Here is a 20,787-nt window from a genome sequence, read left to right on the forward strand (position 1 = left end):
GCAGTCTGGCAGCTCGGGACAGTCTGGGCAGTCTGGCAGCTCGGGACAGTCTGGGCAGTCTGGCCACTCCGGCAGTTCAGGGCAGTCTGGCCACTCCGGCAGTTCAGCGCTGGCGGGCAGCTCCGGCGACTGTTGACTGGCGGGCAGCTCCGGCGACTGTTGACTGGCGGGCAGCTCCGGCGACTGTTGACTGGCGGGCAGCTCCGGCGACTGTTGACTGGCGGGCAGCTCCGGCGACTGTTGACTGGCGGGCAGCTCCGGCGACTGTTGACTGGCGGGCAGCTCCGACGACTGTTGACTGGCGGGCAGCTCCGACGACTGTTGACTGGCGGGCAGCTCCGACGACTGTTGACTGGCGGGCAGCTCCGACGACTGTTGACTGGCGGGAAGCTCCGACGACTGTTGACTGGCGGGAAGCTCCGACGACTGTTGACTGGCGGGAAGCTCTGACGACTGTTGACTGGCGAGGCTGGGTTAACGCACTTGAAGGCTAGTGCGGGGAGCGGGAACAGGACGAGTCGGACTGGGTTGACGCACTTCCGGGTTCGCACGAGAGACAGGAGCTGGAAACCCAGGGCTATGGAGGCGCACAGTCGGTCTAGATCTTACCTCCTGCACAACCCGCCTTGGCTGGATGGAACTAGTAGCCCTGTACGAGCGGGGTGCTCGTACAGGGCAGACTGGGCTGTGCAGGGGCCTGATGGTAGCCGTGCGTAGAGCGGGAGTTGGGTAGCCTGGTCCTCGGAGGCGTACCGGCGACCAGATGCGCTGCGCAGGCATCCTCCTACCAGGCTGGATGCCCGCTCTAGCACGGCACCTGCGAGGGGCTGGAATAACGCGCACCGGACTGTGCGTGCGTATGGGTGAGATAGTGCGCTCCTCAGCGAAACATAGCGCTCTCCACCCCATACGCTCCTCCATATAACCACGGGTAGCTGGCTTCCGGCTCTTCCTACGCCTAGCCAAACTACCCGTGTGCCCCCCAAAAAATGTCTTGGGGGTGCCTCTCGTGCTTCTCCCTCAGCGCGTCCATGGCCTCGTACCTCCGCCTCTCTGCCTTGGCTGCCTCAATTTCCCACTGTGGGCGGCGATAATCCCCAGCCTGGTGCCAAGGTCCGGCCCCATCCAGAACTTCCTCCCAGGTCCACTTCTCCCGCCAGTCCAACTCGAAGTCCCTCTGCTCCTTCCTCTGCTGCTTGGTCCATAGTTGGTGGGTGATTCTGTCAGGGATTTCTTCGTCGGAGGACGATATAACGAAATCATCGTCGGAAAAAGATGACCAATACGCAGCAGAGTTGATATAGTTCATTTTGAACATTTAATAAACTCAAAATGGATATACAAAAATAACAAAACAAACTCACGATAAACTGACAGTCCTGTTAGGCTTACTTACGCTAAACACGAAACAATCACCCACAAATAACAAACACAAACACACCCTAATATATGGGACTCTCAATCAAAGGCAGATAGACAACACCTGCCTTCAACTGAGAGTCCCAACCCCAATTAACCCAACATAGAACCAGACATACTAGACTAAACATAGAATACATGGAAACCAAACAGTGCCAAAAAAACCCGGAATACTAAATCAAATGCCCCTTCAACAAACACACCACCCCGAACCACATAAAACGAATACCCTCTGCCACGTCCTGACCAAACTACAATACTAATTAACCTTTATACTGGCCAGGACGTGACAGTACCCCCCCCTTAAAGGTGCTAACCCTGGAAGCACCTTAAAAAAAACAACCAAAAAAACCAACCCCAAACAACAAAACCAAAATTCCCCTCTACTAAAGGGAGGGAAGGGAGGGTGGCTGCCGTCAACGACGGCACTGTGCTACACCCCCCCTCCCCAACCCACCTATATCTGGAGGTGGCTCTGGTTCCGGCCGTTCCAGGCTGTCGGGCCACTCTGGCATCGCCGGGGGGCAGTCGGGCCAGTCTGGCAGCTCGGGACAGTCTGGGCAGTCTGGCAGCTCGGGACAGTCTGGGCAGTCTGGCAGCTCGGGACAGTCTGGGCAGTCTGGCAGCTCGGGACAGTCTGGGCAGTCTGGCAGCTCGGGACAGTCTGGGCAGTCTGGCAGCTCGGGACAGTCTGGGCAGTCTGGCAGCTCGGGACAGTCTGGGCAGTCTGGCAGCTCGGGACAGTCTGGGCAGTCTGGCAGCTCGGGACAGTCTGGGCAGTCTGGCCACTCCGGCAGTTCAGGGCAGTCTGGCCACTCCGGCAGTTCAGCGCTGGCGGGCAGCTCCGGCGACTGTTGACTGGCGGGCAGCTCCGGCGACTGTTGACTGGCGGGCAGCTCCGGCGACTGTTGACTGGCGGGCAGCTCCGGCGACTGTTGACTGGCGGGCAGCTCCGGCGACTGTTGACTGGCGGGCAGCTCCGGCGACTGTTGACTGGCGGGCAGCTCCGACGACTGTTGACTGGCGGGCAGCTCCGACGACTGTTGACTGGCGGGCAGCTCCGACGACTGTTGACTGGCGGGCAGCTCCGACGACTGTTGACTGGCGGGAAGCTCCGACGACTGTTGACTGGCGGGAAGCTCCGACGACTGTTGACTGGCGGGAAGCTCTGACGACTGTTGACTGGCGAGGCTGGGTTTACGCACTTGAAGGCTAGTGCGGGGAGCGGGAACAGGACGAGTCGGACTGGGTTGACGCACTTCCGGGTTCGCACGAGAGACAGGAGCTGGAAACCCAGGGCTATGGAGGCGCACAGTCGGTCTAGATCTTACCTCCTGCACAACCCGCCTTGGCTGGATGGAACTAGTAGCCCTGTACGAGCGGGGTGCTCGTACAGGGCAGACTGGGCTGTGCAGGGGCCTGATGGTAGCCGTGCGTAGAGCGGGAGTTGGGTAGCCTGGTCCTCGGAGGCGTACCGGCGACCAGATGCGCTGCGCAGGCATCCTCCTACCAGGCTGGATGCCCGCTCTAGCACGGCACCTGCGAGGGGCTGGAATAACGCGCACCGGACTGTGCGTGCGTATGGGTGAGATAGTGCGCTCCTCAGCGAAACATAGCGCTCTCCACCCCATACGCTCCTCCATATAACCACGGGTAGCTGGCTTCCGGCTCTTCCTACGCCTAGCCAAACTACCCGTGTGCCCCCCAAAAAATGTCTTGGGGGTGCCTCTCGTGCTTCTCCCTCAGCGCGTCCATGGCCTCGTACCTCCGCCTCTCTGCCTTGGCTGCCTCAATTTCCCACTGTGGGCGGCGATAATCCCCAGCCTGGTGCCAAGGTCCGGCCCCATCCAGAACTTCCTCCCAGGTCCACTTCTCCCGCCAGTCCAACTCGAAGTCCCTCTGCTCCTTCCTCTGCTGCTTGGTCCATAGTTGGTGGGTGATTCTGTCAGGGATTTCTTCGTCGGAGGACGATATAACGAAATCATCGTCGGAAAAAGATGACCAATACGCAGCAGAGTTGATATAGTTCATTTTGAACATTTAATAAACTCAAAATGGATATACAAAAATAACAAAACAAACTCACGATAAACTGACAGTCCTGTTAGGCTTACTTACGCTAAACACGAAACAATCACCCACAAATAACAAACACAAACACACCCTAATATATGGGACTCTCAATCAAAGGCAGATAGACAACACCTGCCTTCAACTGAGAGTCCCAACCCCAATTAACCCAACATAGAACCAGACATACTAGACTAAACATAGAATACATGGAAACCAAACCGTGCCAAAAAAACCCGGAATACTAAATCAAATGCCCCTTCAACAAACACACCACCCCGAACCACATAAAACGAATACCCTCTGCCACGTCCTGACCAAACTACAATACTAATTAACCTTTATACTGGCCAGGACGTGACACATTTACACGCTCATGAAACCATTCAGTGACCACTTGTCCCCTGTGGATGGGGGCATTGTTATCCTATGAGGACATAGCCATGGTAGCTAAAATAATGGATTTTTATACATGACCCTAAGCATGATGCGATGGTAATTGCTTAATTAACTCCGGAACCACACCTGTGTGGAAGCACCTGCTTTCAATATACTTTATATCCCTCATTTGCTGAAGTGTTTCCATTACCTGTAGTGCACTATGTAGAGAATAGGATGCCATTTGGGTTGCAGAACCTGTCATAGCGCTGATGCATTGTTGACCTTTCTGTGCTGTAAAAGCCTATGTCAGGGAGATGCCACGCTCGTTCCTCATCCCCAGTGGGCGCTGGAACGCGGGGGCACTCAATATTGTGTCAAGTGTGCCAGAGCGTTGCAGGCTAATAAACAACGGCAAATCTAATGGCCACTCTCTACTCTATTTATTACATTCTCATTAAAACGGAGACAACACTCCTGCTAAATCACAGCGCAATCAATCAGGGCCCGAATTTACTCTCCTCTCGCTCTCTCCCCATGCATCTGTGTGTGTGCCAAATAGCATCCTATTCCCTAGTGCACTACTTTTGAGCGGGGCCCTCGAAAGTAGTGCACAATATAGGGAATATGGTGTCATCATTCTTAACCCTTAAAAGGATGCATGTGGCGCGATTTGCGTTGTGGAGATTTTAAAGGCTGAGCTTAGACAAAGCCAAAGAGAGATGTTAAAGCTGCTTGAATCATTCTGGGGCCTTTTCCATTTACCGGGAAACGGGAGCAGTCTGGATGTGTAACTCAAACAGTAGTTAGAGGGGATGTTTTCCGAGGACATCAGAGATGTAGCTACAAATGACAGGTGTTAGGTGTTGTTCCTTTACTGATGATCAAAGAACTGTTGAAATGATGCGAGCGCACGCATCAATTTTCTTTCAAATGATGCCAGCCGAGGCTGCATGCTCCTTATGATCACTGCATGATTCACTGCCAGCCGTCACAGCAGCTTTCAGAAGGGTGCGGAGCTTACTTAGCCTGCATCCCAAATTGCACTCTATACCCTGTATAGTGCACTACTTTTGACCAGGGCTCATAGGGCTCTGGTCAAAGGTAATGCACTTTACAGGGAATAGGGTGTCATTTGAATCATAGCCTTTGGGTTTCTACGCCGAGGAACATGAATATACACATCATATTGGTTTCACTTACTGCAATACCACTAGATAAGTCTGCTGTGAATTTCTCTTTCCAGTTCCCATTTTTCTTCCTTCTCCGCTCTGACTACCGCTTTTCTTTTGTTCCACTGTTAATAACTTCTCCCTCCTTTTCCGGTCTGTTTTTTCCCTTTCTCCCTCTTTCCCTCTTTCATGTTTTGTCTCACCCTGCTCTTCTTCTGCGTCTTACTCTGCTTCCCTTCTTTTGTCTCACTTCCTCTTCCTCTGTGTCCTCCCTCCCTCTCTGCTGTTGCAAGATAACGAACCGCTACATCTACGACACGGTGCTGCTATTGGCCAACACCTTCCACAGGAAACTGGAGGACAGGAAGTGGCACAGCATGGCCAGCCTCACCTGCATCCGCAAGAACTCCAAGCCCTGGCAGGGCGGGCGCCCCATGCTAGACAACGTCAAAAAGGTACTGGTCCATCCATATAGGGCAGGTCAATTCAAAACCTGGACCTCAAAGCCAGTTCCACTGCTGATTTTCATTCTTCCCCTCTAATCAAGAACTGATTTATACCTGGGAATCAAGGTGGGTGCAATTACTTATCAGGTAGAACAGAAAAACAGCAGGACTCCAGACCTTCTTAGGTTATTCTTAGGGACAGGCATTTTTCTTGAATATAACAAAGGCCGTCAGGTCACGATGAGGTCATGACAAACTCCTAGTTCTTACTTATTCTGTGTACATCATATTATGTACATCCATAGGATACATTAAATATATGTATGAGATTGTATTTGCATGTCCTGTATAATGCTTGGAGCGAGGGATGGAAAATGTTGTTACCGAAGTTCTAGCAACACATTGACTGTAGTACTCACTCTGGAAAAACATTGGACCACTGCTACTCAACATTTCGAAATGCCAACAAGGCCCTCCCCCACCCTCCCTTCGGCAAATCTGATCACGTCTCCATTTTGCTTCTCCCTTCCTATAGACAGAAACTCAAACAGGAAGTACCAGTGCTAAGGTTTATTCAATGCTGGTCTGACCAAGCAATCCATGCTTCACGCAGACTGGGATATGTTCCAGGTAGCCTCTGAGAATAACATCGACGAATACACGGATACGGTGACTAAGTTCATCAGGAAGTGTATAGGAGATGTTGTACCCACTATGACTATTAAAACCTACCCAAACCAGAAACCGTGGATAGATGGCAACATTCGCACAAAACTGAAAGTGCGAGCCACTGCATTTAACCATGGCAAGGTGACTGGGAATATGGTTGAATACAAACAGTGTAGTTATTCCCTCCGTAAGGCAATCAAACAGGCAAAATTCAGCGGCTCAGACACAAGACATATGTGGCAGGGTCTATAGACAATCACGGACTACAAAGGGAAAACCAGCCACGTCGCGGACACCGACGTCTTGCTTCCGGACAAGCACAGAGCCATCGACGAGGCCTGCTACCAAGGACTGTGGGCTCTCCTTCTCCGTGGCTGATGTGAGAAAGACATTTAAGCATGTTGACCCTCACAAGGCTGCCAGCCCAGACGGCATCCCTAGCCGCGTCCTCAGAGCATGCGCAGACCAGCTGGCTGGAGTGTTTACAGACATATTTAATCTCTCCCTATCACAGTCTGCTGGCCCCACTTGCTTCAAGATGTCCACCGTTGTTCCTGTACCCAAGAAAGCAAAGGTAACTGAACTAAATCACCCCGTAGCACTCACTTCTGTCATCATAAAGTGTTTTGAGAGGCTAGTTAAGGATCATATCACCTCTAACTTACCTGACACCCTAGACCAGGGGTGGGCAATTCCAGTCCTCGAGGGCCTGATTGGTGTCACAGGTGTTAACTAGGGATGGAGAAAAGGGTGACACCAATCAGGCCCTTGAGGACTGGAGTTGCCCCCCCCCACCCCCACCCCCACCCCCCCAGCCCTAGACCCACTTCAATTTGCTTACCGCCCCAATAGATCCACAGACAATGCAATCGCCATTGCACTGCACACTACCCTACCCCATCTAGACAAGAGGAATACCTTTGTAAGAATGCTGTTCATTGACTATAGCTCAGCATTCAACCCCATAGTACACTCTAAGCTCATCATTAAGCTCGGGGCCCTGAGTCTGAACCCCGCCCTGCGCAACTTCCTGACAGCCGCCCCCCAGGTGGTGAAGGTAGGAAACAACATCTCCAATTCGCTGATCCTTAACACAGGGGCCCCACAAGGGTGCGTGCTCAGCCCCCTCCTGTACTCCCTGTTCACCCATGACTGCGTGGCCTGCAACCACAGGGCTCTCCAGTTGGTGGTGTTGCCACCCCAATGCATCACCGGGGGCAAACTACCTGCCCTTCAGGACACCTACAGCACCTGATGTCACAGGAAGGCCAAAAAGATCATCAAGGACATCAATCACCCAAGCCACGGCCTGTTCACCCGCTATCATCCAGAAGACTAGGTCAGTACAGGTGCATCAAATCTGGGACCGAGAGACTGAAAAACAGCTTCTAACTCAAGGCCATGAGACTGTTATATAGCCATCACTAGCCGGCTTCCACAAGGTTACGCAGCCCTGCACCTTAGAGGCCGCTGCCCTATATAGACTTGGAGTCACTGGCCACTTTAATAATGGAACACTAGTCACTTTAATAATGTTTACATACATTATTCTACTGTATTGTAGTCAGTGCCACTCCCACATTGCTCAATCTAATATTTATATATTTCTTAATTCCATTCGTTTACTTTAGATTTGTGTGCATTGTTGTGAATTGTTAGATACTACTGCGCTCTTGGAGCTAGGAACACAAGCATTTCGCTACACCCACAATATCATCTTCTAAATATGTGTATGTGACCAATACAATTTTATATGATTTGATTGGACAATATGATAAGAATGTTGATAAATCTGTGTAAAGAATATGTCAAGCAAGAGTGGCATGGACCTTGTCCCAAATGACACCCTATTCCCTATGTAGCCCTATGGGTCATGGTCAAAAGTAGGGCACTATTTAGGGAATAGGGTGCCATTTGGAACACACCTATGTTCAGCTGTGTTCTGTCTTTGCGTTACCTGACAAGGTGCAATGCTGCTGTAGATCATACGCACACTACGTTATGTGAAAGACAAGTGATACTATTGACAGACAAGGGATAGCCCTTCAGTGTTGGGACTCATCTCCTTTGCCTCCACTTTTCTCTCAGAGGAGACCTTTGAAATGGATAGGGAGATACTGTAGGGGCACTGTCTTGGGCATTGAATAATACCCTGTTGGGGTTGTTGATGCCGTGTTGAGGTGACATTGTGCTCTCCAGAGCTGCTGTGTTGGTGCAGGAGGCTAGGATGTGATGTTATCACCTTCTCCATCCCTGTGGCCTTTGCTCCTGGGGGGTGTACTGTACCTGTCGACATGTGTCTGCACAAACAAATGGGCTCGTACGCGCACACACATGCACGCATGCACATGCACGTACCCACACACACACAGTACACTCTCTCAAACAAACACACACACACAGTACACTCTCTCACACAAACTCTCACACACACACACACAGTGGCATCCTCACACTCTGCCCTCTGCCATGAGCTGCGTGAGCATTCAGTGAAAGTGACACCGGCCCTGCTATAGGAAAGGTGAGCCTGCAAAAGCCAAGTCCCATTGATTCAGTCCCTCTCCATCCAGCCCTGGGACTCTGTGTTTGTGTGAGGTGTTCTCTCCTCCAGTTTTTAATTGTAATAACTGTGTATAGGTGATGTTAATGTGGCGTGAACCTTGTTATTTTACTGTAAGCCAGCGACGTAATGGGCCAATTTTTCATTCCCTAGGGTTTCCTCACTGGATCACTGTTCTACAGCTTTATTAGGGGAACTGGCTGTTTATTGGCTTTTCAATGCGTGCGTTAAGGTGAACTCGTCTGGATACTGCTCATCAGCTCTCATAATTGGCCAGCTAATTATTCCTGTCAGCTCGGTATTGGTGCAATACATTCACAACAATTATCTTTGTGGTAATTGCACCTGCTGTGTAATTGCACCTGCTGTAGAGGACGATGTGCCAGACAGGCGGTAAAGAGAGAGTGGAGGGAGTGGGGGGGTTGAGGAGGGTCTCTGCACTCGTTTGTGATGTTGGAGAGATTAATGGCTAGGCATGGTGTTGCGCTTTGTTTGTGGCAGCCAAGGCCCTCTCTGGCGAAAGGGGTTTGTAAGCCAGCTCTCGTTTTGCAAATGAGACCCCAATAAGAGTAGACTACCAACAGGCGATTATTATCATTACGATAATGTAATGGGCTGCATGAAGAGGAATAAATCTGTTTCCCAACGTGGGCGGATTCGTTGTTGCTCGGGGCAGTCGCGTTCTCGAACACAGCGCTGCAGAATGTCTTCAGTGCAGGTGCGCTGCAGGCTGAATTATGAAAGGGGTGCGAGGGAAGCGAGGCAGAGAATTTGTTGATTCATGACCTCTGCACACATCAATGGAAATATCAAAGCGAGAGGGATTGTCTTCAGAAAACCCCACGCTTTCCAACCAGGTGATCTAGGCTGGAGGATTGATGATGTCTTACTACTTACTATATATCACCTATTTCTTCCATTGGGCTCGTGAAATAGCAGATAGAAGTATCCAGTCTGACAACAGACCTTTTATATGATCCATCTGAAATATTTTATAACTTTCTCAGGGACCACATTCATTGTAGTGTCTTTGACCTTACTAATCATGTGTACGGTGTCCATATTAGGATAGACTCCGTCTCATCAGGACTTGTTTCGATCTCAACAGGACTATGTGCTTTGTCCATTTTGACAGCACTCTGACTTTGTGTCTGTCCCGTACAGTCTGGAGTGAGTGGTCTGACCGGCTTCCTGGAGTTTACCGACAACGGAACCAACCCCAACATCTACTTTGAGATCCTGGGGACCAATTATGGCGAGGACAGGGGGAGGGGTGTCATCAAGGTAAGATAACAAAATATTGTTTTTGTTGTTGTCGGCTATTCGACACAGCGTGGTACTTGATGTGTACTTGTTGTTTCCGCTGGGGCAAGCCATACAGAAATGTATACATACATTTGGATAAAAGTGTCTGCCAAATGGCATATATTATTAGATTATATCATTATGTTTATGTGGTGCTCTTCACCTCTGTGTATTGTCATTGAGGCTCATTATCATTTAAAAAGCAGACTGTACATCTATTCATGAATATAAAGAAAGGTTTTGGTACGTTGCCAAGATGCCAAAAAAAAAAAGAGTCATTTATAAAAGCAAATGTACTTGATCAAATCAAATCAGACTTTATTTGTCACATGCGCCGAATACAACAAGTGTAGACTTTACCGTGAAATGCTTACTTATTACAAGCCCTTAACTAACAGTGCAGTTCAAGAAGAGTTAAGAAAATATTTACCAAGTAGACTAAAATAAAAATGTATAATAAAAAAGTAACACAATAAGAACAACAATAATGAGGTTATATGATGATGTACGTGATGAACACCCATGAATGTTAATGTCTTATGGCCAAATCGGATGGGCTAGTGCGCATCTTATTATAACGTGTTACCCAGAAAACTATATACAGTATGTCTATATTCCCTGTTCTTCTCATATATGTATACACCTTAGCTCGTTAAAGCTCACCTCTCTCCTTCAGGTGTGGACACGAATTATGTTCATTTACCGAATGATCAAGTTTTAATAGATAATCAGAGCTGCTCAATGGAATTTCAAACAGCCGCCCTCAGAGAATGATGCAGCACTGTTTATCTTCCTCTGTGCTGTTTATTTATCTACTTTTGGTTCTAGTGCAGCAGCCCAGCCGCAGTTTAAGAATAGAAGCACAAGACCCGATTCCCTGAGCACCACCATGCGCGATAATTTGTCTATTCTTTCCCCTCATTTTCTCTTCATTACTGTATTCATATATTCCCATATTTACTCACTCAAATATCAGTTGCTATCGTTCTGTTCCATCTGTTGTCCAAATACAGATCAATTACCGGTAACCATGGTGGCAAAGACGTCGTAGAGATGTCCGGGAGATGGATTGGTTATGGCAGTTTCAAGGAACATAGAGTCACAGAGAGACAATCTGTTCCTCTCAGATAAACAAAGGTGTTGACTCACCCTGGTCGTTCCCATAACTCCTGGTGAGTGAGCGAGGAACACAAACACAGCCGATATCCTGACCAGGAAGTCTTAATCTCGCACTACTACTCACCTAAATAGCAAACACCGCCATGCCGTGGCAGATCAGATGACTTCATGTCCCGTTATGCAGTTGGCGCCTCAGATGTAAATCACAGAAGAGATGTATTATTTTTATTTTTATTATGTAAATCAAATTTTATTGAGATAGAAAGACACAATTGAGAGGGGTAGACAGATGGGTAGAGATAGAAAGTCACAAGTGAGAGGGGTAGACAGATGGGTAGAGCATATGAAGGTGCAGGCGGGGTTTAAACTAATGCCACTAGGGGGGAATGTATGATCCAGAGTCGGCAGCGCTACTACTAGACCAAACTCCGGCACACAAAAGAGAAGTATTTTTATCATTGCAGGTTGGTGGAGTGGTGGTAGTTGTAGTCTCGCCGCATTTGTGCGGAGATACTGAGTGAAAACATGAAATGACCCTGGGAATTGATAGAACATCACTCGGAGACGCACAAATACGATATAACATAAAAAAATGGGTGAATCTTTCCTATAAGAGTTGCGTACCAAATGACGCATCCTAGATGTGGACCTCCCTGAGTACCTTGGCTCACACTTGTTGTCACACTGCAGACAAATGTAGCCCAAAGCCTGATTGGATGAACACTAGCCACATTAGTTCCCTGTGGCTCAGTTGGTAGAGCATGGTGTTTGCAACGCCAGCATGGTGTCTGCAACGCCAGGGTTGTGGGTTCGATTCCCATGGGGGGCCAGTACAAAAAAAAACTGCATGAAATTAAATTAAATGTAAGTTGCTCTGGATAAGAGTGTCTGCTAAATGACTAAAATGTAAATGCACTAGGGGTCACTGTCCATGAGGCTCCATGTGGGAAAGAGGTGTGTGGCTTTTCTCTCACCAACTACAGTACATATTCATTCAAACACAACATGCATGCACACACACGCATGAATCCCAAACTCCACTTACAGAGGGGCCACTGTAGGTTACAAATGAGATTGTCAGATCTCATTAGAGATAATGGCCTGAGACACAAACATAACGCAACATGCTTCCAAAGATGAAATTCATCTTTAAGTAAAAAGTAATTACATTAACTCTGATTCCTTAATCAGAGAATATAATTCATTTTGGGGGAATTGAATACACTGAACAAAAATATTAATGCAACATGCAATAATTTCAAAGGTTATACTGAGTTACAGTTCATATAACGAAATCAGTCAATTGAAAAAAAATCATTAGGCCCTAATCTATGGATTTCACATGGCTAGGAATACAGATATGCATCTGTGGGTCTAAAGATACCTTAAAAAAAGGGAAGGGGCATGGATCAGAAAACAAGTCAGTATCTGGTGTGACCACCATTTGTCTCCTGCAGCGCGACACATCTCCTTTGCATAGAGATCATTATGTTAATTGTGGCCTGTGGACTATTGTCCCACTCCTCTTCAATGGCTGTGTGAAGTTGCTGGATATTGGCGGGAACTGGAACGCGCTCTCGTACAAGTCGATCCAGAGCATCCCAAATATGCTAAATGGGTGACATGCCATGGGAGAACTGGGACATTTTCAGCTTCCAGGAATTGTGTACAGACCCTTGCGACATGGGGCCGTGTATTATCACGCTGAAACATGAGGTGATGGCGGCAGATGAATGGCACAACAATGGGCCTCATCATGGTATCTCTATGCATTCAAATTGCCATCGATAAAATGCCAAATCCTCTAAAACTACGTTGGAGGCAGCTTATGGTAGAGAAATTAACATTCAATTCTCTGGTAACAGCTTTGGTGGACATTCCTGCAGTCAGCATGCCAGTTGCACACTCCCCTTAAGCTTCAGACATCTGTGGCATTGTGTTTCATGACAAAAGGGGCGGCAGTGTAGCCTGGTGGTTAGAGCGTTGGACTAGTAACTGAAAAGTTGCAAGATCAAATCCCCGAGCTGACAAGGTACAAATCTGTCGTTCTGCCCCTGAACAAGGCAGTTAACCCACTGTTCCTAGGCTGTCATTAAAAATAAGAATTCGTTCTTAACTGACTTGCCTAGATAAATAAAGGTAAAATTTAAAAGAAAGTGACCTTCAATTGTCCTCAGCACAAGCTGCAACTGTGTAATGATCATGCTGTTTAAGCAGCTTCTTGATATGCCACAACTGCCAGGTGGATGGATTATCTTGGCAAAGGAGAAATGCTCACTAACAAGGATGTGAACAAATTCTAGTATATATGAAAAATCTCTGGGATCTTTTATTTCAGCTCATGAAACATGGGACCAACACTTTACATATTGCGTTTTGTTCAGTATACTTGTTATACTGCTACTATAACCTCATAAGCAATGTATGTACCAAAACATCTGATGAGGGAAAGCAGGAGTTGTTGCGCCTTCTACTGAATATTTTACATTTTGCATTTGTGAAGGATCAGTTGAAAAGAGCAGAGAATAAGAGTTGCAGGTCATCGTACTGCACTCTGACGCTTTAATTAAAGGACAGACATAAACAACTCAATACACTGATTTAAAAGGGCAATCTGCAGTTCAAACAACAGCAAAGCGGACACTGCACCACTGTGTTGGTAAACAGCTGAGGGATGGGTCTGGAAAAATGTAACCACTGTTGATTTTCACAGATCAAAATTATGTTTTGAGGCTATCACAGATTGCCCATTTAACCTAACTATGCCCCTTATTCAAAAGCACTCAGCTAACCCATTCTTCAACAAAATAACAAAGTGCAGTTATTCATGTATTGGCTCCGTAGATAACTCATTACATGTGGTCATTTGTATATATAAAGCACACCGCATGTTCCTATCAATGTGCTTTGTTCAGGTTGTCATGTACTGTACTGCATGTGGGTGAATGTAACCAACACCTGAATCATTTTGGTACATTCATTTTTTATTTTGAGTATCTGTGATAAAAAGACAAAGCCAAGTCATGGAACTGTCTTAAAAAATACATTTAAACCTCCTATGCTTTATTGAAGTTGCTTTAAGTCACAGGTGACAACGTGCTTTGCTTGTTTGATGAAAGGCTTGCTCACAAGTGACAATAATATAAGATAAGACACACAACAAACAACAAATGCACATCAATTAATACAAATAATAAATGTGCATTCATAAAATAACAAAGGTTAAGGGTGTATGAAAATGCATTGTAAGGCTTACCCAACAAGCAATTTCGCAATAAGATAAGATACACAACAAACAGCAAATGACACAGCTAGAAATACACATGGTACCCGTTATTATTAGCACAGCACTCTCACACTGCATCCTAGGGAAAGCCTATCTAGCAACTTCCTCCCACACAATATCATCACGGACCCTGACTGTTGTTGTCTTTCATATTTGTTCATCTCCGCTGATAGAATTCTAAAGTCGGGCCTTGTTATTAAACTATGCTCAGGCACAGAACGGCTTATTCCAGTAATTGACACAGAGGTGACCCCGGACCTGGGACGGCTATAAGCTGCTGCTCGCCTTTCTTTCAACTCATTATCCGCACTGAGCAACACACTTACTGTATGCATGTTATTATCACTCTCTCTTTCTATATTCCCCCGCTCTCTCGTCTTCTCCTTCCCCCCCCCCCCCTCTCTCTCTCTCTCTCTCTCTCTCTCTCTCTCTCTCTCTCTCTCTCTCTCTCTCTCTCTCTCTCTCTCTCTCACACACACACGCTCTCTCTCATACAGTTGTCTCTATATATTGATAATAGCGGGACATATGCAATCTATCATAATAATTATTATCTCCGTGCAAGAACTTGTTTTCCACTCCATTAATTCTGGTGGCTACATGCAGCTTACAACTTTATACATCAATAATCTCAAAGCTCCAATGGCCAGCAGCGTAGAGGACAGCAACGCTGTCTACTGGGTAATTGCTTCGTTAGCCATCATGGGACCTTAAGTAATTTCTGCTGGCAATGAAATAGATTTATATTTTCAATGTGTGGCTCTTAAAGAGGGTCACAATTTGATCTAATAGAATTCCCACTGAGCCAGAAAGAGAGAGAAGGGGAGGGAGTGAGATGGGAGGGGGGTGATGACCTATTCTTTAGATAAAGGGAGGGACAGAGGCTTGGTTCAAAGCAAGAGAGGCAGGCAGGGTAAGGATATAAAGTGAGTGTCGGCGGAAAGTTAACCCACTAATTGAATAGCATTTCATTCATACTACAATGTTCGCCAGAGCGGGGTCACCCTGCCTAATCTGGCACAGCCATTATACATCAGGTTAATAGATATACAGTAGTACCTTCAGTGATATGTTTGGACTGATAGAAAATATTTATTTTATATGAAAGCTGGTGTTATTCTGTTAGCCTTGACACTGTAAAAAGAAACATGTTTAACCATGTACGACTGCATGACAATAGAATGTCAGTTTGCATGAGGGTCAGGTTGTATGTCTTACTGTAAGTACCTGTCAGTCAAAGAGCATTTGCGCTTTTCACATTTATACCCAAAGCCGTACCAAGACATATAGTAGAGTGGCTTGTATGTATGCGGACACCTGCTCTCAAAAGAACATTCCTAACAATCACAATGACATATGTTCATCCCTATAAACATCTAATATAGAGGTGTCTTCGGTAGAATGGCTTCTTGGTTTCTCACGCTCCATTCCTGGTTTCTTCCCATGAAGGACATGGAGAGACAGAGAAACTGTCATCAGAACCTTATGGGGGAAAAACTGGCATAAATGTAAAATAACGTAAAATGAACCTGAATTGTCAGTATGTTAATAGATGATGGTGATAGAACATTGGTTCAAAGTATTTTTGCCCGATGGTAGGGGACTTACCCTACCGGAAATGAACATGTGAAAAACATTTTGGAAATACAATAATTACACAATGTTATTGTAAAACAAATGTAATTGTAATACATTTTCTCTATTTACAATTCTGGGACCATGCAACATTGATTTTGGAATACAAAATAGCTTATCAAAAGCAGGTACAATTGCCCGTTTGTGGTACAAGATATGAGAGCAACACCTTTGGAAGGAAGGAATTCATTCCTTCAATGTAAAATATATTCCTGTAAGGATGTGTGTTAAATATGTGGGGAGCGCGGACAGTGGAACAGAAGAGATCCCCCTGGGGTAGAGATTCCCATTTCCCCCAATTTTCCGTTCCATTAGGTAGATTTAGATGTTGCTTTATAGAAGCTGTCTTTGCCTTTAGGAGAGGCAGGGGAGAGAGAATCATTGATTTGTCTTGCTTCAGAGATTCTCTCTTTGCACTTCTCCTGGACAAGTCCCAGTAGATAGAAGATGTGTTAGATGTCAGCCGTTGGCCTACATCAAGTTACCCTGAGTCAGGCAGACCTTGGCTGTGTCCCACTGGACCCCTATTCCCTATATAGTGTAGTACTTTTGACCAGGGTCCATACGGAAGCCCGTAAGCCTCGATTCCAAGGAAGTCCACTATGTAGGGAATATGGTTCTATTTGGGATGGAAACATTTTCTTTATGCACATTGTGCTATGGATGTTATTGGAACATTGTTAAAGAGTGGAGGAGGAGGAGACGAAGAACAAAGTACACCTTTTAGGCTTAAAAGAAAGTCAATATCAGTGTCTTTGTGTTCTTTCCCATCCACATATTATCTCCTTTTTTTGTGTCTCATCACACACTGCATTCTGTTCTCTATTTCCCTCTTCATGTAAGAGCAGCAGTCAAGGAAAGGGTCAATTTCAGTTCTTTGTGCCTGTTAGCACTATTATCAAATGTGAAATGCAAAAAAAATATATATGTAGGGGAAAGCTTTACAGTTTCAAGCGTCAGAAGACTTTATTGTTAAAGTTTTAAGTTATATGTCTGAATTCATAGCCTGTCACTATGTTACTTATGTTTTGAGACAACCGGTTAAAATGGAGTGTCACAAAATTGCATTGCTCTCTCCTGACATGTTGCAGAATAATCGGAAGCCCTCATTTCCCAAATTAATTTTGCATGTCTAGTCTTTATGCTGCATTATGCTGCTGTGTTGAGACAGGTTCATGGATAGGTCAAATGTTTGCATCGCAAATGGCACCCTATTCCGTATATTCAGTGCGTCCCAAATGGCACCCTATTCCGTATATTGTGCACTGCTTTTGACCACAGCCCATAGGATTCTGGTCAAGCATAATGCCCTTGAAAGGGAATAGGGTGCCATCTCTGTTATTTAACGCAAATCCCAGTGCTTACATTAATATTGATACAGTACCAAGTGGCTTGCTATTCTGAACCATGTCAGTCCATCCATTGTCGTAGAGCCCCAAACCAAAACCACCAGCTGACTACTATGAAATCTTCAACAAGTTATTGTATTTAAAGAGCAACCCTCTAAAAAAACAACTTCTCATTTGGAAGACAGCCTATGTGGCATCGATATGAGTCAGAAACATTTATTCTAGAAAACGGTGCATGATCTGACAAATGGTGATCCTTACCCAGTGGACAAACTGCTTGTACAGTAAATTACTTCACTGCAACCAGATTACAACCAGTGCTGGCTCGAAACGGGTTGTAATGGTCCCATAATGTTGCCATTTGAACCAGCTTTGATGATAGGTTTACTGACAGGTGTAAGAGTCTTGATGGAGGGTCATTGTCTCTGTGAGGTAGGCTACTCTGTCGTGTGGTAGGATACTGCTGTGCTAGGCTAACGTTGCTGACTACAGGGCCACTAGCCATAGAGTACAACAACAGTGGACACAGGTCAGTTGTGACACGGTCGGTGACAATCCCTCTCATCCTCAGGTTACCTTTGGTCAAAAGGAGATGATGGGATGCCCTTGTTGCCCCGATGTCTCCCCGATGTCGCCCTGATGTCGATCTTATCTTCATTCTGTCACCTGGTGTCAAACAAACGAGCCAATCCCCATCAGGGACTGGTAACGTGGCAACACAGACCACTGACTGTACCAAACCAAAACAAATACCATGAATAGAAACACACGCTTCCATCAAACGGTTTGAAAGCAACCGCTTGAAATGAAAATCCCTACATACTGTATTACGGTCTAATTCCAGTACTTGTGGAACCGAAAGGAAGTCACTGTTTTTACAGTCTCGCCAAACGATGGCTAGGCATTTAATTTTACTTTCACCCATACCATTAAGGCATAACGAAAACCATAGTGTGAAATGTTTCAATCATATCTAACGTGCAGAAACAGTAAATGAAAAACCCTTTTGGATGTTGTTGCATGTGGGTGTTCAGTTTCTGCAGTTGAAGATAATTTGCTGACAAGGGTAGAGCAAGCAAGTCCTGGGCTTGGAGATAGATAGAGGTGTGGTTGATACACTGAAGGCCGACTGCTGATCAGTTGATCAATCTCACACACAACTTATCTTCTCTATCAGAGAGATAGAGTAGACTGCACTAGAATTCCTCTGTTTTAAAATAGACACAAACAGTATTTCAGCTTGTGGACTCATGGCAACTCATAGAGATAGGCCAATCTCACCACCTATAGTGCTTAATGAAAGTATTCAGACCACTTGACTTTTTTCCACATTTTTCTATGTTACAGCCTTATTCTAAAATTGATAAATAGTTATTTTTTGTCATCAATCTACTCACAATACCCCATAATGACAAAGCAAAAACAGTTTTTTTGAATTTTTTGCAAATGTATTTTTTCAAAAACGTGTTATCGCTTTGTCATTATGGGGTATAGTGCGTAGATAGATGAGGATTTTTTTTTATCAATTGTAGAATAAGGCTGAAACATAACAAAATGTGGAAAAAGTCAAGGGGTCTGAATACTTTTCCGAATGCACTGTATATGCACAAGTAGGATTTACGGCTCTCAATCATTTATCTATGACTGTTTTCCAAATGGCACCCTATTCACTACATAGTGTACTACTTTTGACCAGAGCCCTAAGGGAATAGAGTGCCATTTTAGAAACAGGCATATTTTAGAAACAGAGCCCTAAGGGCATGACAAAACCTATTCCCCCTCAGGAGACTGAAAAGATTTAGCATGGGTCCTCAGATCCTCAAAAGGTTCTACAGCTGCACCAAAGAGAGCATGCTGACTGATTGCATCACTGCCTGGTATGGCAACTGCTCGGCCTCCGACCGCAAGGCACTACAGAGGGTAGTGCGAAGGGCCCAGTACATCACTGGGGCCAAGTTCCCTGCCATCCAGGACCTCTGTACCAGGCAGTGTCAGAGGAGGGCCCTAAAAATTGTCAAAGACTCCAGCCACCCTAGTCATAGACTGTTCTCTCTCCTACACACGGCAAGAGGTACCGGAGCACCAAGTCTAGGTCCAAGAGGCTTCTAAACAGCTTCTACCCAAAACCAAAAGACTCCTGAACACCTAATTAAATGGCTACCCAGACTATTTGCATTGCTAACCCCCCCCCCCCCCCCCCCGTCTATTTTACAACACTGCTACTCTCTGTTGTTATCATCTATGCATAGTCACTTTACTAACTCTACCTACATGTACATATTACCTCAACTAACCGGAACCCCTGCACATTGACTCTGTACCGGTACCCCCCTGTATATAGTCTCGCTATTGTTATGTTACTGCTGCTCTTTAATTACTTCTTAGTTTTATTTCTTATTCTTAGCCCTATTTTTTTAACTACATTGTTGGTTAAGGGCTCCTAAGTAAGCATTTCACTGTAAGGTCTACACCTGTTGTATTCGGCGCATGTGACTAATACAATTTGATTTGATTTTCATGTTCACGGGTGTTTAGACCATGTCAGAATTCACTTTAGCAACTGGATTTAAAAATCATTGTGCAATAGAAATTTCCTCTGTATCTGGCAAAGGCCTTCCAGTAAATGGATGATGCCAAGCGTCTGTTTATTATTTTATTAATGCTGTTATTTTGGTCCTGGGTGGGTGTGGAATGAGAGTAGCCTTGTCGGTGTTCCGGGTTTAAACATAGCAGTCTGGAGAGAGAGAGAGACAGAGGATTCTCAGTTCCCACGCCGGCTCTATGCATCATGACTTATTGATGTCTCTCTAATGATGGTTCCTCCTCTGCTCCCCTCAGAGCACTTGGCCATTTCCCACCTTTTGTTGCCAGTTCCCAGTCTGGTGTGTGGTGAGGAATCTCAACTGGATGTTGAGGAGTGGAGGTTTGGTCCTTTGTGGATTATTTGGAAGAACATGGCACTTCCATGGAGTCCATGGAGAATAAGAGCACCTCCTCCCCGCTGCCCACTGCTCTGAGGCTAGGAAACACTGTTACCACCGATAAATCCACTACAATTGAGAATTTCAATAAGCATTTCTCTACGGCTGGCCATGCTTTCCACCTGGCTACCCCTACCCCGGTCAACTGCCCGGCACCCTCCACAACAACCCGCCAAAGCCCCACCATTTCTTCACCCAAATCCAGATAGCTGATGTTCTGAAAGAGCTGCAAAATCTGGACCCATACAAATCAGCCGGGCTAGACAATCTGGAACCTCTCTTTCTAAAATTATCTGCCGAAATTGTTGCAACCCCTATTACTAGCCTGTTCAACCTCTCTTTCTTATCGTCTGAGATTCCCAAAGATTGGAAAGCTGCCGCGGTCATCCCCCTCTTCA

General features: G+C 46.1%; 1 protein-coding gene across 2 annotated transcripts in view; it reads left to right on the top strand.

The window, feature by feature from the left end:
* The window catches only part of LOC106580171 (glutamate receptor ionotropic, delta-2), a 609,807-nt gene that overhangs the window by 397,829 nt on the left and 191,191 nt on the right, over positions 1 to 20,787 (top strand). For both annotated transcript variants that reach the window (XM_045704300.2, XM_014160933.3), the window contains exons 7-8: positions 5,333 to 5,494; positions 9,879 to 9,998. In XM_045704300.2, coding sequence (XP_045560256.1) covers positions 5,333 to 5,494; positions 9,879 to 9,998 — 282 coding nt within the window. The remainder of the gene's footprint in view (positions 1 to 5,332; positions 5,495 to 9,878; positions 9,999 to 20,787) is intronic.

This window comes from Salmo salar, chromosome 20 (assembly GCF_965601325.2).
Source record: "Salmo salar chromosome 20, fSalSal1, whole genome shotgun sequence".
Taxonomy (NCBI): domain Eukaryota; kingdom Metazoa; phylum Chordata; class Actinopteri; order Salmoniformes; family Salmonidae; genus Salmo; species Salmo salar.